Source organism: Haliotis rufescens, unplaced genomic scaffold, assembly GCF_023055435.1.
Source record: "Haliotis rufescens isolate VD_foot unplaced genomic scaffold, xgHalRufe1.0.p SCAF_71, whole genome shotgun sequence".
Taxonomy (NCBI): domain Eukaryota; kingdom Metazoa; phylum Mollusca; class Gastropoda; order Lepetellida; family Haliotidae; genus Haliotis; species Haliotis rufescens.
In genome coordinates this window covers 1,320,768-1,345,973 of record NW_025964363.1, presented here as the reverse complement: position 1 = coordinate 1,345,973, position 25,206 = coordinate 1,320,768, and the positions used below count along the sequence as shown (strand labels likewise).

At 39.4% G+C, this 25,206-nt stretch overlaps 2 protein-coding genes across 3 annotated transcripts in view; one reads left to right on the top strand and one right to left on the bottom strand.

The window, feature by feature from the left end:
- The window catches only part of LOC124125784, a 37,471-nt gene extending 12,957 nt beyond the window's left edge, over positions 1-24,514 (bottom strand). Inside the window, exons 1-5 of one of the 2 annotated variants that reach the window (XM_046485662.2) lie at positions 24,369-24,513; positions 23,230-23,417; positions 22,189-22,317; positions 21,954-22,019; positions 21,262-21,385 (exon numbers count right to left, since the gene is read on the bottom strand). In XM_046485662.2, coding sequence (XP_046341618.2) covers positions 21,321-21,385; positions 21,954-22,019; positions 22,189-22,317; positions 23,230-23,398 — 429 coding nt within the window. In that variant the 5' untranslated portion in view covers positions 23,399-23,417; positions 24,369-24,513 and the 3' untranslated portion in view covers positions 21,262-21,320. Of the gene's footprint in view, positions 1-21,261; positions 21,386-21,953; positions 22,020-22,188; positions 22,318-23,229; positions 23,418-24,368 lie in introns of those variants that run through there. The other variant, XM_048388458.1, reaches the window with a different exon arrangement.
- On the top strand, positions 14,641-17,846 carry LOC124122589. Its single transcript, XM_046485663.2, has 5 exons — positions 14,641-14,769; positions 15,719-15,912; positions 16,824-16,952; positions 17,121-17,186; positions 17,724-17,846. The coding sequence occupies exons 2-5, from the start codon at positions 15,738-15,740 to the stop codon at positions 17,786-17,788; spliced, it is 435 nt and encodes a 144-aa protein (XP_046341619.2). The 5' UTR covers positions 14,641-14,769; positions 15,719-15,737; the 3' UTR covers positions 17,789-17,846.
- Positions 24,515-25,206: the final 692 nt, after the last annotated feature.

Below are 25,206 nucleotides of genomic sequence, written 5' to 3'. Positions count from 1 at the left end.
AAAAGGATTGAGCTTTAAAGGAGAGCCATCAGCGGATGAAATGACGATAAACCTAGGCCAAGAATCGGCCTCTTGAGGAGAGACATCTTCATCAGACGAGACAGAATCTGTATGCCTACGCTTGTTTGTTTTTGAAGAACCAGAGTGCAGATTTAGAGACATGTTGTAAGTATAAGTTTCAGCATCCCTGCTCCCCACCCGCCATCGAGTGTCAACAAGGACGGTGCACAGTGGAAGCCAGTCTACAACACCAGGGATACAGGGATGTTATACGCCAGCAAATATGACTTGAATAGTTATATTTATCTACCAGATATAGTGCCAGGCAGGTTCAGTCCATGACAAGAAACTGGAGACATACAGAATACAGAGGTCAACATCACCAGATTGGCCCATGAGCCACCGCCTTCTGGCGTAAGACTCTAGGCAATTTATTCAATTCAAATTGGAGAATTCATACAAGTAATGCACGGCCAAGTCCAAAATATACATTAAAATACAGTTGTGCATACACAATATTACGCACAGGGCCTGGCATGACCAGCCGATTGATAAGACCGGGCCCATCTTACCACCCGTCTAGGCGAAGTAAGGGTCGAAGTAGTGTGTTGGGCAAAGGAACACAGTTCCAGGAACCAGTGCCCTCAACTACCAGACTCCCGTCCTCCGCCGACACAGGGACGCAACCCACGGCAAACAGGTTGCCCATTTTAGTCGCCTCATACGACCAGCAATGGGAGGCTGTGGAAATATTCTGCCCCGGTTCCACACGGGGGAAGAGCTATTAGCGTTACCCAGCACTCACCACGAGGAGGTTGCTCTTCACGAGTGCCTGTTGGCGATTAATGACAAATCTAGCCAGAATAAATGAACATATATACTACGTCTAAAAACGAGCAGAAATAAACATACTTTGAAAGACGTGGTCTTACATACCCTCTCAGGGGGACAATAATTTTACACTACTTTAACCCCCTTCGAGGATATAGCCACTAACAATCCTAGTTACTGAATAATTCTACCAATTATAAAAGTTATTTATTTAATTACAAACTATAACAATCAAAATTTATGCAGTAATTCGATTTCCTTTAAAAACCCAATAATTAAATGACTACTTACCTGATAAAAAAGATCCTTGATACATGATACCTTGAAATATTTATCCCTTGTGATGGAAAAATCAATGCAGTCAAGCAGGACATGCTTGACCGTGATTCTTTCATCACAAGGATGCAGAATGGAGGATCTTCACCTTTTAAAATATATTCATGAGTATAACGTGAATGGCCAATACGACATCGTCTTAAAATGACCTCTTCAAATCTGGACTGACAACCCAAGTAGGTATAACCGATATTCGCTTTTATTGCATGTAATTTATTTATACCAACTTGGGTGTCCCACTTCTTCTGCATTAGATCTCTGATGTAAGATCTAATGACAGGTTTATAATCACTGTATGGTAAAAGAAGTGGTGTCACAGATTTGTTGAGTGCTGCTTTTGCGGCAGCATCAGCCAGTGTGTTACCAACAATCCCAACATGGCTTGGTAACCAACAAAAAACGATGTCATATTGGCCAGTCGCAAGATCATTTAATAACTCAAGAATTTCAATTAAAAATGGATGTTTACATGACATATTTTTAATAGCCTGAAGGCACGAAAGTGAATCTGAAAAAATAATGAAGTCTTTATATTTTGATTTCTTCTTGATATATTGTAGTGCTGTTAAAATTGCGTGCGCTTCTGCTGTGAATATGGAACTATTATCGGGTAAACGTGAAGATACTGTTCTGGATCCAATGACGGTGGTACTAGCAACTGCGCCACCATCCTTGGATCCATCTGTAAATATAGATTTATATGTGTCATAAGTGTTTCGTAATTGATTGTATTCTTGTTTATAAATAAGTGGATTTGTATCAGATTTCTTAAGTTTTGTTAATGTGAGGTCTACAGTTGGTCTTACCATCTGCCAAGGAGGCGATGAAAAAAGTTTTGTGGGAGCTATATCCTGAAATGTAATGTTCGCAGCAGAAACGACTGATTTAATTCTTATTCCTAGTGGTGGAACAAGAGATGTTTTCTTATTGTAAATATCTTCGTAAAGAGGATTAAATACGCAATTAAAGGCTGGATTTGACTGATTAGAATATAATTTAGTGATGTATTGTAATGATAGTTTCAGACGGCGTTGTTTAAGAGAAGGCTCATCCGCCTCAACAGACAGACTTGGAATAGGAGAAGTGCGAAAGGCTCCAAGGCAAAGCCTCAGCCCTTGGTGATGGATAGTATCAAGTTTTTTTAAATTACTTTTACAGGCTCCACCATAGACGATGGAGCCGTAATCAAGTTTTGAACGGATCAGTGACCTGTATAAGTGTAGGAGGGTTGTCTGATCTCCTCCCCACTTGGAATTTGATACAACTTTCAATAAATCAAGCGCCTTCAGGCATTTAGCTTTAAGTGATTGAATGTGTGGTAAGAAAGTTAAATGGCTATCAAAGATGAGTCCCAAGAATTTGGCCTCCTTCACAACTTTGATAGGGGTGCCATTCAAAAATAATTCAGGGTCTTTATGCGGCTTATATTTTCTGCAGAAGTGTATACAGTTAGTTTTAGACATAGAAAATTTGAACCCGTTTTCTACAGACCACTTATGAATTTTATTGAGACAGATTTGTAACTGCCTCTCTATGGTATGCATATTTTTACCACAACAAGATGCATTAAAATCATCCACGAACAGTGATCCATCCACTGAATTACTTAAAACCTTGGACAGACTATTAATTTTAATACTAAACAAGGTGACAGACAAAATACTGCCTTGTGGGACACCCTGATCCTGATTATAATGGTCAGACAGGGTGGAACCCACTCGGACTTGAAATTGTCTGTCTGTTAAAAATTGTGATATAAAATGAGGCAAACGGCCTCTCAAACCAAAATCATGTAAATCCTTTAGAATGCCATGCTTCCAAGTAGTATCGTAGGCTTTCTCAAGATCAAAGAAAATTGATACTACGTGTTGTTTGTTGACAATAGCATTTTTCACAAAGGATTCTAATCGTACTAAATGGTCGATAGTACTTCTATTTTTTCGGAAACCACATTGGATATTTGTTAATAGATTATTGGTTTCCAGATACCAAATTAATCTATTATTAACCATTCGTTCCATGGTTTTACATACGCAGCTTGTTAAGGATATAGGTCGATAGTTCGAGGGATCTGTATGATCCCGGCCAGGCTTCGGTATTGGGACTACAATGGCATTATGTCATGAAGTAGGAAAATTCCCTGATGTCCATATTTGGTCAAATATATCTAAAAGTGTCTCCAGACAAGATTCTGGTAAATGTTTTAAAAGCTGGTAATGAATGTTATCAGCTCCTGTTGCTGTGTCATGAGCTTGCCCAAGGGCGGTATGTAGCTCATGTAATGAGAAGACTTCATTATAGTCTTCACCATTATCAGAAGTGAAATTAACTTTTATCTTTTCCTGTTGTTTCTTAAATTTTTGAAACTCCGGGACATAGTTATATGTTGAAGAATGTTTTGCTAACGTTTCTCCAAGTTTATTGGCAATATCTGTTTTATCCGTTAATAACGTGTCACCTTCCTTAAGATGGTGAACAGACGATCTTGAACCTTTGCCTTTTATTTTCTGCACCATATTCCACACCTTGGATATGGGCGTGCGGGAATTTATTTTGGAGACATAGTTCCTCCAAGACATACGCTTATTTTGTTTAAAAGCACGTCGTGCCTTGGCATTTGTAATTTTGACTCGATCTAGATTATGGACTGTAGGATGGCGGCGGAAATACTTTTCCGCTTTCTTCCTATATTTTCGTGCCTGTTTGCATTCGTTGTTAAACCATGGTTTACGAATATGTGGAATTACAGAGGACTTTGGAATTGCTGCATCAGCAATTTCATTCAGCAAGTCCGAAAACAACTGTATCGGATCTTGAACATGTTGAAAAATGTCAGGTGTTAATTTTTCAGTGGATAGTAATTCATATAAAGACCAATCAGCCTTAGTAAAATTCCACCGTGTTGTTGGTGGACGATCAGTAGGGTTAACAGTTTTAAGGATGGTAGGGAAATGGTCACTCCCACAAAGGTCATCATGAACTGACCATTCAAATTCGTTGTAAAGATCTGAATCTGTGATGGAGAGATCCAGTGCTGAATATGTTCCTGTAGCAGGATGCAAATAAGTGTTAGAATCATCATTAAATATGCAGAGATTGTTGTCCGAAATAAAGTCTTCGAGCACTTTTCCCTTACTGTTTGTATTTGGACTTCCCCATAGAGGATTATGCCCATTTAGATCGCCCATGATGATACAGGGCTTTGGTAACTGATCATAAAGATTCTGAAGATCAGCCTGCTGAAGAGTAGTCGAAGGAGGAATATATAAGGAGCACAAAGTAAGTGCAATGTGCAAGGTAAGTCGGACAGCTACAGCTTGAAGATTGGTATTGAGGGGAACAGTACTGTGGATGATGCCTTGCCTGATCAATATAGTAGAACCTCCAGTAGCTTTCTCACCTGGTGGTGAAAAGGAATGATAGCAATTGTATTTCCGTAAATCAAATACATCGCTGTGCTTAAGATAAGTCTCTTGGAGACACAGTGCTGATGGTGTAAAGTCCTGAATTAGCAATTGTATCTCATTAAAATTTTTCCTGAGTCCTCTGCAATTCCACTGAATCAAATGAGGCGTGTGAGTCATGGCGGCTCAATAGGTAATCTCACACGCGAGCGTGAAGAACTCCTAGCACTGGCCTGAGAAGACGGAGTTACCTCCATATCCAAAGGTCCAAAGGAGTTGTGGACAGGCACCTCTGAAGGAGAGGGTGTCCGAAGATGTTGTCTATTTAGTTTTTTTCTTTCTGTCTTCGACATATGAACATTTCCTGGGTTTTCAATGTCTGGTAAACATTGTGAATCGGTCTGTGATTCTGAGGATGATGTAGTGGGCTGACAATCTGATTTGTTGGGCTGAATGACAGATGTTGTATCAACTGGTTTCACAGAGTGAACCCACGTCAACTCAGTCTGGCATTCTATTGATGAAGTAGCAGCAGAACGAGACACTGCAGCAGAATAAGATAAAGTTGACGGCACCTGATTAGCTACTTGCCTTTTGGCTTCCAGATATGAAATGTTGTTGTTGTGTTTCAGTTTCAATATCTGTGACTCAGTTTTCCATATAGGACAGGCCTTTGACCAGGCTTCATGTTGGCCATTACAGTTGGCACACTTTACATCTGCCCTACAGTCAGTGCTGTCATGCTGACCACCACAACGCTGGCAAACATGAGGTCGACCACATGATTTTGAACCATGGCCAAACTTTTGGCAAGTATAAGATCGGAGCGGATTGGGGACATACACCTCCACTCCGATATTAACATAACCAGCTTTAATTGAACGGGGGATACTTGGTCTATCAAATGTGAAGAGATAGGAATTCAGGGGAGTGATAACACCATTGACCTTTTTGGTGAAACGTTTAACAGCAGTCACTGCCTGATCCTTTAACTCTGTAACAATTTCTTGTTCAGACATGTCCGAAAGGCATCGAGCTCTGTCTCGAACAATTCCTCTACTGGAGTTTAAAGTCTTGTGTGCTGAAACAGCAACCTCAACATTTGCAAACTGACTGATGGACAAGAGATTTAGAGATTGCTGTTTCTTCAGACACTCCACAAAAATAGAACCACTACGGAGACGAGTGACATTTTTCACTTCTCCACAGTGTCCGTTAATAGCTTTTGAAATAGCAAACGGATTCAATTTTAAAGGTAGTTTGTCAGCAGCCTCGATCACCAGGAATCGGGCCCATGAATCGGAGTTGGTGGGAATGTTCCCAGAATCATCATCTTCAAGACGCCTTTTTTTGTCGTTACGAAGAGAACCAGGTTGTTTGGTAGACATGGCGAAAGAAAAGTGTTTCAGCATACCTGCTCCCCACCCCCCATGGAGTGTCAACAAGGACAGTGTTGTAACGCATCGGATTTCCAGCATGCAAACACCAGGGATACAGGGATGTTATACGCCAGCAAATATGACGTGAATAGCTATATTCATCTACCAGATGTAGTGCCAGGCAGGTTCAGTCCATGACAAGAAACTGGAGACATACAGAATACAGAGGTCAACATCACCAGATTGGCCCATGAGCCACCGCCTTCTGGCGTAAGACTCTAGGCAATTTATTCCATCAAAAATTGGTAATTCATACAAAGTATGCCTAGCCAAGACCAAAATATACATTATAATATAACACAGGAGTGCATATACAATATTACGCACAGGGCCTGGCATGACCAGCCGATTGATAAGACCGGGCCCATCTTACCACCCGTCTAGGCGAAGTAAGGGTCAAAGTAGTGTGTTGGGCAAAGGAACACAGTTCCAGGAACCAGTGCCCTCAACTACCAGACTCCCGTCCTCTGCCGACACAGGGACGCAACCCACGGCAAACGGGCTGCCCACTTTGGTCGCCTCTTACGACCAGCAATGGGGTGCTGTGGAAATATTCTACCCCGGTTCCACACGGGGGAAGAGCGATTAGCGTTACCCAGCACTCACCACGAGGAGGTTGCTCGAGAAGTATACTCGATTATGTGAGAAAACAGATTCCATTGGACTTAACAGGCAAAACAGTGGTGATAATTACATGAATGCATAACTGAAAGTCAGTGTTGACACCTGGGTCCACTTGCACAAAGCGATCTTAGTGCTAAGACTATTGTAAGCCTATGTTAAAGTATGGGAGTTACGATCATCTTAGCGCTAAGATCGCTTTGTGCAAGTGGGCCCTGGTGTTGGCGAAAAGTGTAAGCATGTTCTGCTGTAGCGGAGGCACCCGTCATTCATACAATTTGCATAAGAAAGTAAGCAGTTGTTGCCTGTCGCCGCACAGCAGTATTGTTGCCATGCGACGGGAGCTTATGAACAAACACGACAGTCAAGTGATAGGCCAGAACATCGAGTGACGCGATGTCACATTTACTGATTTGCTTAAAGAAAAATTATATATTAATTTAGAATTTCTTCGGCTGTGTTCAAGAACAGAGATTTTCCATTCTTAGAAATAAAACATTTAAAGGTTACTTACCCGAATCAGACAGATGAAGCAGCTGCTTTAGCTTGGATATATGCGCTGCTTATATTTATATAGATTTACAATGTAGACTTGTTAAAAGCATCAGGAAAACACACTCCAAAACATCAAGATAACATCTCAGTAGAACGCCTTGTGATTGGTGGATTCGTTGTGCATCTCTAGCATCGTGACTTGTAACAGTTGGGAGAGATGGATGTCAGTGCCATATTTTGATGTAATGCGATAAGCATGATAGGATTTTGCGCTGTCTAATGGAACTAATGATATTTTAACACGTTCACAACGAGATGACTAGATTCCTGGGGTGAAGTGGCAGATCCTACTGATGGTGTTGGCCCTCTGTCACACCAGCAATGTCCGATGGCAACAGTAGTTCGTACCCTTACTATCGAATAAATACAATATTAAAGAAAAGAAGGAGACAGTCGGAAGAATCTTAATATTTCCCAAATTGAAAGAAATATTAGTTTCTAGTCATAGTTGTATGATAAAAAGGGGACACATTACATCCGATAGCAAAGTATGACAACCACTACTACAGAAACTAATACCTCAAACACTACTTCTAACTACTACTAACTACTACTACTAACTACTACTAACTACTTACTACTACTAACTACTACTAACTACTACTACTAACTACTACCAACTACTACCAACTACTTCTACTAACTACTACTTACTACTGCTACTAACTACTACTACTAACTACTACTACTAACTACTACTACTAACTACTACTACTAACTACTACTAACTACTACTACTAACTACTACTTACTACTACTGTTACTAACTACTACTACTAACTACTACTACTAACTACTACTAACTACTACTACTAACTACTACTAACTACTACTACTAACTACTACTAACTACAACTAACCACTACTACTAACCACTACTACTAACCACTACTACTAACTATTACTACTAACTACTACTACTAACTACTACTACTTACTACAACCAACTACTTCTACTGCTACCTACTACTAACTGCTATTGCTAACTACTTCTAACTACTACTACTAACTACTACTAACTACTACTACTAACTACTACTACTTACTACTACTACTAACTACTACTAACTACTACTAACTACTACCAACTACTTCTACTAACTACTACTACTAACTACTACTAACTACTACTACTAACTACTACTACTAACTACCAAGCACTACTACTACTAACTACTACTACTAACTACCTACTGCTACCAACTACTACTAACTACTACTAACTACTACAAACTACTACTACTAACTACTACAAACTACTACTACTACTAACTACTACCTACGAACTACTACTACCTACGAACTACCTACTAACTACTACTACCTACTAACTACCTACTAACTACTACTAACTACTACTACTATTAACTACTACTAACTACTAACTACTAACTACTAACTACTACCCAACACTACTACCAACTACTACTACCCACTACTACTACCCACTACTACTACCAACTACTACTACCCACTACTCACTACTACTCACTACTACTACTACTCACTATTACTACTACTCACTATTACTACTACTCATTACTACTACTACTACTCACTACTACTACTACTCACTACTACTACTCCTCACTACTACTACTCCTCACTACCACTACTACTACTCCTCACTACCACTACTACTACTCCTCACTACCACTACTACAACTACTCCTCACTACCACTACTACTACTACTACTCACTACCACAAGTACTCCTCACTACCACTACTACTCCTCACTACCACTACTACTCCTCACTATCACAAGTACTCCTCACTACCACTACTACTCCTACTCCTCACTACCACTACTACTCCTCACTACCACTACTACTCCTCACTACCACTACTACTCCTACTCCTCACAACCACTACTACTCCTCACTATCACAAGTACTCCTCACTACCACTACTACTCCTACTCCTCACTACCACTACTACTCCTCACTACCACAATTACTCCTCACTACCACTACTACTCCTCACTACTACCACTACTACTCCTCACTACCACTACTACTCCTCACTACCACAAGTACTCTTCACTACCACTACTACTCCTCACTACCACAAGTACTCCTCACTACCACTACTACTCCTCACTACCACTACTACTCCTCACTACCACAAGTACTCCTCACTACCACTACTACTCCTCACTACCACTACTACTCCTCACTACCACTACTACTCCATACAACCACCACCCACCACCACTCACCACCCCTCACTACTACCACTACTCCTCACTACTACCACTACTACCACTACTCCTCACTACTACCACTACTCCTCACTACTACCACTACTCCTCACTACTACCACTACTCCTCACTACTACCACTACTCCTCACTACTCCTCACTACTACCACTACTACCACTACTACCACTACTACCACTACACCTCACTACTACCACTACTCCTCACTACTACCAATACTACCACTACTCCTCACTGCTACCACTACTACCACTACACCTCACTACTACCACTACTCCTCACTACTACCACTACTACTACCACTACTACTCACTACTACTACCACTACTACTACTCACTCACTACTACTACTCACTCACTACTACTACTACTACTACTAACTACTACTCATTACTACTACTCACTACTACTACTACTACTCACTACTACTACTCACTACTTCTACTCACTACTACTAACACTACTACTAACACTACTACTACTACTACAACTGCTGCTGCTGGTGCTGCTGCTGCTGCTACTGTTCGCTGTTTTTTCTGGGCAGCTTAGGGCCAGTATCATGTGAAATATGTAAATATCAACATGGTATCTCATGGTGAGTGGGATGCAACTATAAAACAAACACGGTTTCTGGTTTGGATTGTTTGTCTCTTCAAGTTAAACGCCGTACTCAGCAATTTCCCAGCTATATGACATTGACATAATGAGCAGCGATCCATTTGTGTGTCTGTGTGTGTGTCTGTGTGTGTCTCTGTCTGTCTCTGTGTGTGTCTCTGTGTGTGTCTCTGTGTGTGTCTCTGTGTGTGTCTCTGTGTGTGTCTGTGTGTCTCTGTGTCTGTGTGTGTGTGTGTGTGTGTGTGTGTGTGTGTGTGTGTGTGTGTCTCTGTGTCTGTGTGTGTCTGTGTCTGTGTCTGTGTCTGTCTCTGTGTCTGTCTCTGTGTCTGTCTCTGTGTCTGTCTCTGTGTCTGTCTCTGTGTCTGTCTCTGTGTGTCTCTGTGTCTGTCTCTGTGTCTGTCTCTGTGTCTGTCTCTGTGTCTGTCTCTGTGTCTGTCTCTGTGTCTGTCTCTGTGTCTGTCTCTGTGTCTGTCTCTGTGTCTGTCTCTGTGTCTGTCTCTGTGTCTGTCTCTGTGTCTGTCTCTGTGTGTGTCTCTGTGTGTGTCTGTGTGTGTCTCTCTGTGTGTCTCTGTGTGTCTCTCTGTGTGTGTCTGTGTCTGTGTCTGTGTGTGTCTGTGTTTACCACGCTCAGACACAGTATCATGCCAACCATATCTGCCAACCAGTCCTTCCTTTATTCCCTTAAAGGTCAAGTGAAGTTAGCAACTTTGCAGATTTAAGATTTCAGGGCATACTTAATCACAAATGCTTGAACAAAACTAAAATTGAAAATCGGAAATAGCTCAAATCAGACAATCGTCCCAAAGAAACTAAACCAGAAAACGTGTGTTTGTTTTATAGTGAGTGAGTTAATTTTAAGTCACATCGGCAATATTTCAGCCATATCGTGACTATCAATAGTAAAATAGAATACATATACTGAAACGATTGTAAAAACCTGCCAACGAGGGACAGTAAAACAACTAGACTTATCACAGCAATAAATTTAAAACTAGTATGTAATAATAAAATCAATAGCGCTATACATAACAATACATTATAAAAACGGGCTATAGATCGCCAACAACTGAAGGTAGATCACCATGCTAGGGTCCATGGGGACTTACAGTACTTTTGCTACCTGCATGGACCCCAGCCGGATTTACATCATCCCTTCAGGTGTTGGCAATTATTGACAAATGTAGCCAAATTAAAAGAACACATATTCTACGATTAAAACTGTAGTTGGAAAAACATACTTTGAATGATATGGACTTACGATACCCTCTCAGGGGGACAATAATTTTATACTACTTTAACCCCCTTTGAGGATACAGCCACGATCAATCACAGAGATTTATTTATTCCACTAATGCTAAAATTCATTTATTATATACAAAGCTAATTAACAAAATTTACTGAACAACTCTATTTCTTTTAAAAAGCCAATAATTAAATGAGAACTAATAGTGTTAAAAAGATCCTTCATAGAATTAACCTTGAAATAGTTATCCCTTGTGATGGAAAAATCAACACAGTCAAGCAGGACATGCTTGACCGTGATTCTTTCATCACAAGGGATGCAAAACGGAGGATCCTCACCTTTCAATAGATATTCATTGGTGTAACGCGAATGGCCAATACGACATCGTCGTAAAATGACCTCTTCAAATCTGGACTGACAACCCAAGTAGGTGTAACCGATATTTGGTTTAATGTCATGTAATTTATTGATACCTACTTGGGTGTCCCACTTCTGTTGCATCAGATCTCGTATATATGATCCAATCACAGGTCTGTAATCAGTGTATGGAACAAGAAGTGGTGTCACAGATTTGTTGAGTGCAGCTTTAGCAGCAGCATCGGCCACTGTGTTACCTTTGATTCCAACATGGCTTGGTAACCAGGAAAAAACGATGTCGCCTTGGCCAGTGGCAAGTTCATTATATAATTCAAGTATTTCGATTAAAAGTGGATGTTTTGTAGATTGATTTGTAATTGCCTGAAGACAGGAAAGAGAGTCGGAAAATATAATAAATTGTTTATGCTTCGATTGTTTACGAATGTATTTTAGTGCTGTTAATATGGCGTTTGACTCGGCTGTAAAAATAGAACAGTTATCCGGTATTCTAGATGATATTGTCCTGGATCCGATGATGGTGGCGCTTGCAACTGCGTCACCATCCTTTGATCCGTCGGTAAATATAGATTGATAAGTATTATATTTGTTTCGTAACTGATTATACTCTTGTTGAAAAATTAGTTGATTGGTTTCAGATTTTTTAAATTTAGTTAAGGTTAGATCCACCTCTGGTTTCACTAACTGCCATGGAGGGGAAGTCAAAAGGTGGGTGGGGGCTATATTTTCGAGAATTATTTGAGCAGCCAAAATGGACGATTGTATTCTTAGTCCAAGGGGTGGAGTGAGTGATGATTTTTTATTATATAGGTCTTCATAAAGAGGGTTAAAAACACAGTCATAGGCTGGATTGGAATTCAAAGAACGTAATTTAGAAACGTATTGTAAAGATAACTTAATGCGACGTTGTTTAAGTGAAGGCTCATCAGCCTCCACATACAAACTATGAATTGGAGAAGTTCGAAAGGCTCCAAGGCAAAGCCTCAGGCCCTGATGATGAACAGAATCCAGTTTTTTCAAATTGCTTTTACATGCTCCACCATAGACGATGGAGCCGTAATCAAGTTTAGAGCGGATGAGGGCTCTGTACAATTGGAGGAGGGTTTTCTGATCCCCTCCCCATTTTGCGTTTGAAATTACTTTTATGATATCAAGAGCCTTCAGGCATTTAGTTTTTAAATAATTTATATGTGGCAGAAACGTCAAGTGATGGTCAAAAATAAGACCAAGAAACTTGGCCTCTTTGACAACTTTGATAGGAGCACCATCCAAAACTAAATCAGGGTCCTTATGTTGCTTATACTTTCTGCAAAAATGAATGCAGTTGGTCTCGGCTTTTGAAAATTTAAAGCCATTTTCCAGACACCATTTATTGATTTTGTTTAAACACAATTGTAGTTGTCTTTCAATGGTATGCATGTTTTTACCACGACAAGAAACATTAAAATCATCCACAAATAATGATCCATCAAGTGAATCGTTTAAAACCTTCGACAAACTGTTTATCTTTATGCTGAACAATGTTACAGACAAGATACTGCCTTGTGGGACACCCTGATCCTGATTGTAATGGTCAGACAGGGTTGAACCCACACGAACTTGAAATTGTCTATTTTTTAAAAACTGAGATATAAATAGAGGCAAACGGCCCCTTAAACCAAAATCATGTAGATCTTTTAAAATACCATACTTCCATGTAGTATCATACGCTTTTTCGAGATCGAAAAATATTGATACAGCATGTTGTTTATTTATTATGGAATTTTTAATAAAAGATTCTAAACGGACTAAGTGATCGACAGTACTACGATTTTTGCGGAAACCACATTGAATGTTAGTAATGAGATTGTTGGTTTCCAAGTACCAAACTAAACGATTATTTATCATACGTTCCATAGTCTTACAAACACAGCTAGTGAGGGATATGTTTGTTTTATAGTTGCATCCCACTCACCATGAGATACCATGTTGATGTTAACATATTTCACATGATACTGGCCCCAAGCTGCCCAGAAAAACAGCCAGTAGTAGTGGTAGTAGTAGTTGTTGTAGTGGAATACTAGTAGTAGTAGTAGTAGTAGTTGTTGTAGTAGTAGTGTTTGAGGTATTAGTATTGGGAATGAGGCACGTTATTCCCCGTTAAGTAAACAACAAGTCAAAAATATCATGTCGAACATTTTAATTAAACTAAAGACAGAAACACAAACCGTCATTGCCACACTAACCAAATCGCCCCAAAATGAAATGTTTCTATATATTCATCAAAAGTGAATAATTGACCACTTTCTGTTATAAAGTGGATAATGGAAGTTAATTCTAGTATTAGCAAAGGCAATCTCCTGACTGGAGCTCAGAGGACGTCTTCATCCCACAACGAATAAATGTCAACTTTCACATGTTACCCCGTTCAACGTAGTGGTCCGTCACATCAGCATGACACGCACGAGATTTACCCCCAAAAAAAGAACATGCGCAACGGGTGTGTTTGGGCGAGCACTTCCACATTAATCGAGTGTATTTGGACGAGCTATGCCAACCCAACCAAGAACAACTGTTTCCTTCTGTTCAAGTATCCATAGTAGTGATAATGGTAGTCATACGTTGCTATCGGATGTAATGTGTTCCCCAAAAATCATACAACTATTACTAGAAACAAATATTTCTTTCAATTTTGGAAATATTAAGATTCTTCCGACTGTCTTCTCCTTTTCTTTAATAACGTATTTATTCGATAGTAAGGGTATGAACTACTGTTGCCATCAGACATTGCTTGTGTGACAGAGGGCCATCACCATTAGTAGGATCTGCCACTTCACCCCAGGAATCTAGTCATCTCGTTGTGAACGTGTTAAAATATCATTAGTTCCATTAGACAGCGCAAAATCCTATCATACTTATCGCATTACATCAAAATATGGCACTGACATCCATCTCTCCCAACTGTTACAAGTCACGATGCTAGAGATGCACAACGAATCCACCAATCACAAGGCGTTCTACTGAGATGTTATCTTGATGTTTTGGAGTGTGTTTTCCTGTTGCTTTTAACAAGTCTTCATTGTAAATCTATATAAATATAAGCAGCGCATTTATCCAAGCTAAAGCAGCTGCTTCATCTGTCTGATTCGGGTAAGTAACCTTTAAATGTTTTATTTCTAATAATGGAAAATCTCTGTACTTGAACACAGCCGAAGAAATTCTAAATTAACATATAATTTTTCTTTAAGCAAATCAGTAAATGTGACATCGCGTCACTCGATGTTCTGGCCTATCACTTGACTGTCGTGTTTGTTCATAAGCTCCCGTCGCATGGCAACAATACTGCTGTGCGGCGACAGGCAACAACTGCTTACTTTCTTATGCAAATTGTATGAATGACGGGTGCCTCCGCTACAGCAGAACATGCTTACACTTTTCGCCAACACCAGGGCCCGCTTGCACAAAGCGATCTTAGCGCTAAGATGATCGTAACTCCCATACTTTAACATAGGCTTACAATAGTCTTAGCACTAAGATCGCTTTGTGCAAGTGGATCCAGGTGTCAACACTGACTTTCAGTTATGCATTCATGTAATTATTACCACTATTTTGCCTGTTAAGTCCAATGGAATCTGTTTTATCACATAATCGAGTATACTTAATCTCTGGAGTTTGACGAATCAGTATCAGAGACAAAACTGATGCAATTCTTTATTTTGACTTTTACCATTTGTTCCCGTGTTTTATTGGTGAACAATTGACTTGCTGGTGGGGCTGGATACGCTCACCTGGTATATAAACACATGCTTATGATATAGTCGGAATCTTACAACCAACTCTGTTTTTGTCAGAGATTCCTTATGAATATGGAAAGTGTTTTGTTGCTTTATTTTCTTTTTTATGGATGTTTCAAGTGCTCATTAATCACAAGTTTCATGAGAAATTCAAAGTAAATTGAAGGCGAGGAATATTTTGTTAAAAGGTTTGATATAATATGCTGTATTATCTTTTAAAATACAAGAGAAAAAAACGATTGCCAGTATTTTGTTCCGCTGGTGATTGCATTGGTAACAGCCAGAATTATCTTAATGTCACGCAGATAGTATCAGTTCATCAGGATGCGTCTGTTCCTTGTCCTCCTGCTCGTGGCCCTGGTGGTGCTCCCGGAGTCGGACGCCTGGGGGAGAAGAAGAAGGAGTTGGATCCGGATCAGGGGCAGGCGAATAATTAACGGCGCAATTCGGGTGTACCGGGTTTACAGGAGATACAGACACATCATCAACCCAGCAGTCGGTAAGAACAGGAATAAACTCTCCCAAACGGGTTAGATGTACAATTACGTTTAGGGTAACTTTAGAAAAAAATGGGTTTACGGATTTCGTCCACCATAATTAAAACGGCAACTGGAAAAAAATGAAGAGTGTTATTGACATTTTCCGCCAAAAGGAACTTGCGTTGCTAGAACGAAGAAGCAATTGAAGACCACCCATACTGTTCCTTCTTTACTTTCTTTCATTCCAACCTGTCCACCCTGAGTTTTCACACAATATCCGTAAAACAAGAAATAGACATTGCTTGCCCTATACAAGATTACAGTTGGAGACTTAGAGATTTTCTCTCAACCGTGCGACAGAGTTGGATGGCAAGTTACGAATGTGCAACATATTAAAGATTGTATTTAATACAGCTGATGGGACATCAATGTGCATTTAGCCTAACTCTAACCCTAACCCTAAATATTGTCAACAGAGGAATGGTGTAAAAATGTCAAATATATCTCGAAATATACCTGACGCTTTGAGAATAACACACCTAATACAATATTTAGATTTCGAAAATGTCATATGTCCAATAAGTCAGCAGTAAGTGTGATGTCTTCTGGGCAAATATGTCCTAGTTACGGCGTGTTAACACAAATGATTGAGTAAATTACTTGTGTTAGAGCAGCTTGGAATGTTATTTCAGTTGTAGAAGTCCAAATTAACGTCTGTCGTAGACGTTACCACTTTTTAAAAATTCACTTTCAGCGGATCTTCGCACGATTAGGGGCGAAAAATCAAATATTTAAATAATAAGTTATCATGTTAGATCAATGTGTACAAAGTGGAACTAAAAATACACTAAGTGTGTGTTTATGAACATTACAATATGACATTTGATGCTGGAAGGACATTCTGTTGACAAATGTACATTGTTGTTTGCAGCTGCCCTAGGCAAACGAAACACTGACGAGCTTGATAAGAACAAGGATGGCAATATTGACCAATCAGAAGCTGAGGAACTGATGGAAAGACGGGCAGCCGAGGATCTTCTTTCACTTGCTGATGAAAATGGTAAAACACACTTACTATTCATTTAATGACAATGTACACCTTTATACACGTGTTTTTGATGTTTCACTAAACACTGGCATTACTTAAGTGTTCCTGTCATTTATTGTGAAAATGTATATTCCTCTCGCTTGACGAATAAAGTCTGACTGACAACTTCAACAATTTCAGGTGATTCGAACGTGAGTGTGGAAGAGTTCTCGAGGAGCATCCATGACTTCATGACCATAGATTCAGGTAATATAACATAACAAGTAGAATAGTTTGTTTGTATCTGGACCCGAAAATCCAATGATTGACATCATGAGCATCGATCCAAGTAATTGGGATACGATGACATGCATCGACCAAGTCAGCGAGCCTGACCACCCGATCCCGTCTGTCGCCTCTCACACAGAATCTTCCATGGGACAGTAGAATAGTAGTGGTATTTGTAGAAAATATCAAAAACACAAACATGAAATGTTCTGATTCGAGCGAATGATTTAGGTTGAGGTATGAGGCCATTTTAACAGCATTTCAGCTTTATTACGCTCTTAGAAAAAACACAAAGACTTGAATGTCTTTAACGTGTACCGCTTCGTTAAAGCCCTGAGGAAGTGATACAGTGATGACAGACCGAGGATCATAATCAGGAAGAATCGGATACCGAGACCAGCTGATCCTGGATCTTTGAACCACTGGGCCACCCCAGACCCTAATTATTGATTTGAAGGACGACAAACATAGTTGACACACGTGTATTATTTTATACTGTCAATTGTTTCCTTTCAGACCCACTGTTGCAAAAACAACTTGCAGAAGAGTTTGCTGATGCATTTGAGGATGATGCGGAATAAAGCGCCCGATCAACATCTTTATGAAATGATTTCAATAAAAGATTCTTGCAAACGTAAACTGTCTCCTGTGCTGTTGATTATCAATTAAACTATATTAGGCACTAGAGGTGCACCCAATAATCGTTTCAGAATCCGCTGGACGATGTTCCTAGAAACATCAAGGAGATTTGCAGGAGAACCTTGAGCCGTTTTGAATAGGATGGGCAACAATTGTGCTCCCCTTCTTGCGGATCTGTTTTTATGCATATGAATCGGAATTTCTGCTCGGATTGGTATATCAAAACAAGATACTTTGACAAAAAAGTTTCAGGTATATCGATGATCTGATATCGTTCAATAAGAATCAAATAGCCAATTCCTTTATACTGATCTACCCACCTGAACTAGAAATAAAAGAGACCAGTACGAGTAGAGAGGCATAGCCAGTTACAGTTAGAATCGAGTCTGTGAATTCTATATATCTATTGACATAGCCCGGTATCATTAGCATGTGACATAATAATAAATAACAATTTGCACAGTTTTCGAAGGTCTGTCACATCATTTAATTGACACTTTAAAGAAATTCGGGTTGGTGACAAAATATTTTTACATGTACCTATTTCTTTCATTTGTTTGTTATACATCAGAAAATGTAATGAAATTCGTCACCGATTTAGCTTGGACAAGTATGACAAAATGTTTGGTTGTGGGGACTATTTTCCCAGCGACCAGTTTTTAATATTGTATTTTATGGATTGAGGTTTTATATTATAACAATATGGTTTATTCTTTGTGCCCAGTTTAGTCTGTGGCCATGAAATATTCCAATGTGATTTCACACAAAGGTAGGTGACACCACTAGAGGAAGATATTTGTTTTATCATATATTTCAGAAACTCGTATATTAACTGCATCTTTAAATCATCTGAGTGAAATAATATTTTAGGATTGCCAGATATTGATAGTCCAAGATTATCCAGAAATATTTTAATAATCTGGAGCTATTTCAAGTGGTTATCTCCCCTGTGTATTCCACTGTTAGTCGTCAGAACATTAGTTTCGTGGGGAATCCGTGTTAGTATAGGTCACTGCAACCTATATGCTGGTCATTAGAAGTAATAAAGTGATCAGGTGGTCAGTACTCCCCGACAGCGTGGGTCGTTGATGCATGTCATCGTATTCCAATTGTATGGCTCGATGATCATTATGTCAATTGCTTGATTGTCTGGTCCAGACTCGATTATTTACAGACAGCCGTCATATATCTGGAATATTGCTGAATGCGGCGTTTAACAACAGACAAACAAACTAAACCAGAATACGTGTGTTTGTTTTATAGTTGCATCCCACTCACCATGAGATACCATGATGATGTTTACATATTTCACATGATACTGGCCCCAAGCTGCCCAGAAAAACAGCAAGTAGTAGTGGTAGTAGTAGTTGTTGTTGTTGTAGTGGAAGTAGTAGTAGTAGTTGTAGTAGTAGTGTTTGAGGTACGAACTACTGTTGCCATCGGACATTGCTGGTGTGACAGGGGGCCAACACCATTAGTAGGATCTGCTACTTCACCCCAGGAATCTAGTCATCTCGTTGTGAACGTGTGAAAATATCATTAGATATCACAATGTTCCATTACACAGCGTAAAATTCTATCATGCTTATCGCATTACATCAAAATATGGCACTGACATCAATCTCTCCCAACTGTTACAAGTCACGATGCTAGAGATGCACAACGAATCCACCAATCACATGGCGTTCTACTGAGATATTATCTTGTTGTTTTGGAGTCTGTTTTCCTGTTTCTTTTAAGAAGTCTACATTGTAAATCTAAATAAATATAAGAAATATATGTGTGTTTGTCTGTCTGTGTGTGTGTGTGCGTGCGTGCGTGCGTGCGTGCGTGCGTGCGTGCGTGCGTGTTTTGTGTGTGTGTGTGTGTGTATGTGTGTATGTGTGTGTGTGTGCTTGTACAAGTGTATGCTGGTTTTTTAAGCAAGAGTCCTCCAGGACACCATGTTGTATGACACTGTTTACCACACTCAGACACAGTATAATGGCCATCTGCCAACCAGTCCTTCAGTGTTTAGGGTATTAGTTTCCGTAGTAGTGGTAGTGGTTGTCATACGTTACTATCGCATGTAACGTTCTCGTTGTGAACGTGTTAAAATTTCATTAGATCCATTACAAAGCACAAACTTCTATCATGCTTATCGCATTACATCAAATGCGTATGGATCACGATGTCAATCGCTGGATTGTCTGGTCCAGACTCGATTATTTACAAACAGCCGTCATATAGCTGGAATGTTGCCGAATGCGACGTTTAACAACAGACAAACAAACTAAACCAGAAAACGTGTGTTTGTTTTATAGTTGCATCCCACTCACCATGAGATACCATGTTGATGTTTACATATTTCACATGATACTGGCCCCAAGCTGCCCAGAAAAACGTTTTCTGGTTTAGTTTGTGTGTCTGTTGTTAATCGCCGCATTCGGCAACATTCCAGCTAAATGACGGCTGTCTGTAATTGAGTCTGGACCAGACAATCCAGCAATTGACATCATGAGCATCGAGCCATACCATTGGAAGACGATGACATGCATCAACTAAGGCAGCCAGCCTGACCCAATCCCGTCAGTCGCCTCTTATGACAAGCATAGTCCCCTTTTACGGCAAGCACGGGTTGCTGAAGCTATATTCTAACCCGGATTTACTGGTTTAGACATGATTATTTACAACTCGTGGTGTCACCTACCTTTGAGTGAAATCACATTGTAATATTTCATGGCCACAGACTAAACTTGGCACAGAGAATAAAACCATATTGTTATAATATAAAACCTCAATCCATAAAATACCATATGAAACTTTGTCATACTTCTACAAGCAAACTCGGTGACGAATTTCATTACATTTTCTGGTGTAAAAAAAAATAAAAATGAAAGAAATAGGTTCATGAAAAAAAATATTTTTAACCAATCCGAATTTCTTTAAAGTGTCAATCAAATGATGTGACAGACCCTCGAAGACTGTGCAAATTGTTATTTATTATTATGTCACATGCTAATGATACCGGGCTATGTCAATAGATATATAGAATTCACAGACTCGATTCTAACTGTAACTGGCTATGCCTCTCTACTCGTACTGGTCTCTTTTATTTCTAGTTCAGGTGGGTAGATCAGTGTAAAGGAATTGGCTATTTGATTCTTATTGAACGATATCAGATCATCGATATACCTGAAACTTCTTAGCGAAATTACTTTGTTTTGACTTTGCCAATCAGGGCATTTGCATAAAGAAACAGATCCGCAAGAAGAGGAGCACAATTGTTGCCCATTCTATTTAAAACGGCTCAAGGTTCTCCTGCAAATCTCCTTGATGTTTCTAGGAACATCGTCCAGCGGATTCTGAAACGATTTTTGGGTGCACCTCTAGTGCCTAATATAGTTTAATTGATAATCAACAGCACAGGAGACAGTTTACGTTTGCAAGAATCTTTTTATTGAAATCATTTCATAAAGATGTTGATCGGGCGCTTTATTCCGCATCATCCTCAAATGCATCAGCAAACTCTTCTGCAAGTTGTTTTTGCAACAGTGGGTCTGAAAGGAAACAATTGACAGTATAAAATAATACACGTGTGTCAACTATGTTTGTCGTCCTTCAAATCAATAATCAGGGTCTGGGGTGGCCCAGTGGTTCAAAGATCCAGGATCAGCTGGTCTCGGTATCCGATTCTTCCTGATTATGATCCTCGGTCTGTCATCACTGTACCACTTCCTCAGGGCTTTAATGAAGTTATACACGTTAAAGACATTCAAGTCTTTGTGTTTTTTCCAAGAGCGTAATAAAGCTGAAATGCTGTTAAAATGGCCTCATACCTCAACCTAAATCATTCGCTCGAATCAGAACATTACATGTCTGTGTTTTTGATATTTTCTACAAATACCACTACTATTCTACTGTCCCTTGAAGATTCTGGGTTAGAATTGATCTTCAGCAACCCATGCTTGTGTGGGAGGCGACAGACGGGATCGGGTGGTCAGGCTCGCTGACTTGGTTGATGCATGTCATCGTATCCCAATTACTTGGATCGATGCTCATGATGTCAATCATTGGATTTTCGGGTCCAGATACAAACAAACTATTCAACTTGTTATGTTATATTACCTGAATCTATGGTCATGAAGTCATGGATGCTCCTCGAGAACTCTTCCACACTCACGTTCGAATCACCTGAAATTGTTGAAGTTGTCAGTCAGACTTTATTCGTCAAGCGAGAGGAATATACATTTTCACAGTAAATGACAGGAACACTTAAGTAATGCTAGTGTTTAGTGAAACATCAAAATCAAGTGTATAAAGGTGTACATTGTCATTAAATGAATAGCAAAGCGTGTTTTACCATTTTCATCAGCAAGTGAAAGAAGATCCTCGGCTGCCCGTCTTTCCATCAGTTCCTCAGCTTCTGATTGGTCAATATTGCCATCCTTGTTCTTATCAAGCTCGTCAGTGTTTCGTTTGCCTAGGGCAGCTGCAAACAACAATGTACATTTGTCAACAGAATGTCCTTCCAGCATCAAATGTCATATTGTAATGTTCATAAACACACACTTAGTGTCTTTTAAGTTCCACTTTGTACACATTGATCTAACATGATAACTTATTATCTAAATATTTGATTTTTCGCCCCTAATCGTGCGAAGATCCGCTGAAAGTGATTTTTTAAAAAGTGGTAACGTCTACGACAGACGTTAATTTGGACTTCTACAATTGAAATAACATTCCAGGCTGCTCTAACACAAGTAATTTGCTCAATCATTTGTGTTAACACGCCGTAACTAGGACATATTTGCCCAGAAGACATCACACTTACTGCTGTGACTTATTGGACATATGACATTTTCGAAATCTAAATATTGTATTAGGTGTGTTATTCTCAAAGCGTCAGGTATATTTCGAGATATATTTGACATTTTTACACCATTCCTCTGTTGACAATATTTAGGGTTAGGGTTAGAGTTAGGCTAAATGCACATTGATGTCCCATCATCTGTATTAAATACAATCTTTAATATGTTGCACATTCGTAACTTGCCATCCAACTCTGTCGCACGGGTGAGACAAAATCTCTAAGTCTCCAACTGTAATCTTGTATAGGGCAAGCAATGTCTATTTCTTGTTTTACGGATATTGTGTGAAAACTCAGGGTGGACAGGTTGGAATGAAAGAAAGTAAAGAAGGAACAGTATGGGTGGTCTTCAATTGCTTCTTCGTTTTAGCAACGCAAGTTCCTTTTGGCGGAAAATGTCAATAACACTCTTCATTTTTTTCCAGTTGCCGTTTTAATTATGGTGGACGAAATCCGTAAACCCATTTTTTTCTAAAGTTACCCTAAACGTAATTGTACATCTAACCCGTTTGGGAGAGTTATTCCTGTTCTTACCGATTGCTGGGTTGATGATGTGTTTGTATCTCCTGTAAACCCGGTACACCCGAACTGCGCCGTTAATTATTCGCCTGCCCCTGAACCAACTTCTTCTTCTCCTTCCCCAGGCGTCCGACTCCGGGATCACTACCAGGGCCACGAGCAGGAGGACAAGGAACAGACGCATCCTGATGAACTGATACTATCTGCGTGACATTAAGATAATTCTGGCTGTTACCAATGCAATCACCAGCGGAACAAAATACTGGCAATCGGTTTTTTCTCTTGTATTTTAAAAGATAATACAGCATATTATATCAAACCTTTTAACAAAATATTCCTTGCCTTCAATTTACTTTGAAATTCTCATGAAACTTGTGATTAATGAGCACTTGAAACATCCATAAAAAAGAAAATAAAGCAACAAAACACTTTCCATATTCATAAGGAATCTCTGACAAAAACAGAGTTGGTTGTAAGATTCCGACTATATCATAAGCATGTGTTTATATACCAGGTGAGCGTATCCAGCCCCACCAGCAAGTCAGTTGTTCACCAATAAAACACGGGAACAAATGGTAAAAGTCAAAATAGAGAATTGCATCAGTTTTGTCTCTGATACTGATTCGTCAAACTCCAGAGATTAAGTATACTCGATTATGTGATAAAACAGATTCCATTGGACTTAATAGGCAAAATAGTGGTGATAATTACATGAATGCATAACTGAAAGTCACTGTTGACACCTGGGTCCACTTGCACAAAGCGATCTTAGTGCTAAGAATAAATTGTAAGCCTATGTTAAAGTATTGGAGTTACGATCATCTTAGCGCTAAGATCGCTTTGTGCAAGCGGGCCCTGGTGTTGGCGAAAAGTGTAAGCATGTTCTGCTGTAGCGGAGGCACCCGTCATTCATACAATTTGCATAAGAAAGTAAGCAGTTGTTGCCTGTCGCCGCACAGCAGTATTGTTGCCATGCGACGGGAGCTTATGAACAAACACGACAGTCAAGTGATAGGCCAGAACATCGAGTGACGCGATGTCACATTTACTGATTTGCTTAAAGAAAAATTATATATTAATTTAGAATTTCTTCGGCTGTGTTCAAGAACAGAGATTTTCCATTATTAGAAATAAAACATTTAAAGGTTACTTACCCGAATCAGACAGATGAAGCAGCTGCTTTAGCTTGGATAAATGCGCTGCTTATATTTATATAGATTTACAATGAAGACTTGTTAAAAGCAACAGGAAAACACACTCCAAAACATCAAGATAACATCTCAGTAGAACGCCTTGTGATTGGTGGATTCGTTGTGCATCTCTAGCATCGTGACTTGTAACAGTTGGGAGAGATGGATGTCAGTGCCATATTTTGATGTAATGCGATAAGCATGATATAATTTTGCGCTGTCTAATGGAACTAATGATATTTTAACACGTTCACAACGAGATGACTAGATTCCTGGGGTGAAGTGGCAGATCCTACTGATGGTGTTGGCCCTCTGTCACACAAGCAATGTCTGATGGCAACAGTAGTTCATACCCTTACTATCGAATAAATACATTATTAAAGAAAAGAATGAGACAGTCGGAAGAATCTTAATATTTCCAAAATTGAAAGAAATATTAGTTTCTAGTCATAGTTGTATGATAAAAAGGGGACACATTACATCCGATAGCAAAGTATGACAACCACTACTACAGAAACTAATACCTCAAACACTACTACTAACTACTACTAACTACTACTACTAACTACTACTAACTACTACTACTAACTACTACTACTAACTACTACTAACTACTACTAACTACTACTACTACTTACTACTACTAACTACTACTACTAACTACTACCAACTACTACCAACTACTTCTAACTACTGCTACTAACTACTACTTACTACTGCTACTAACCACTACTACTAACTACTACTACTAACTACTACTAACTACTACTACAAACTACTACTAACTACTACTACTAACTAC

Coding starts and splice junctions, on each gene's coding strand:
- LOC124122589 (XM_046485663.2), top strand. CDS start 15,738: ATGCGTCTGTTCCTTGTCCTCCTGCTCGTGGCCCTGGTGGTGCTCCCG. Junction 15,913..16,823: donor CATCATCAACCCAGCAGTCG/GTAAGAACAGGA, acceptor TGTTGTTTGCAG/CTGCCCTAGGCAAACGAAAC. Junction 16,953..17,120: donor TTCACTTGCTGATGAAAATG/GTAAAACACACT, acceptor CAACAATTTCAG/GTGATTCGAACGTGAGTGTG.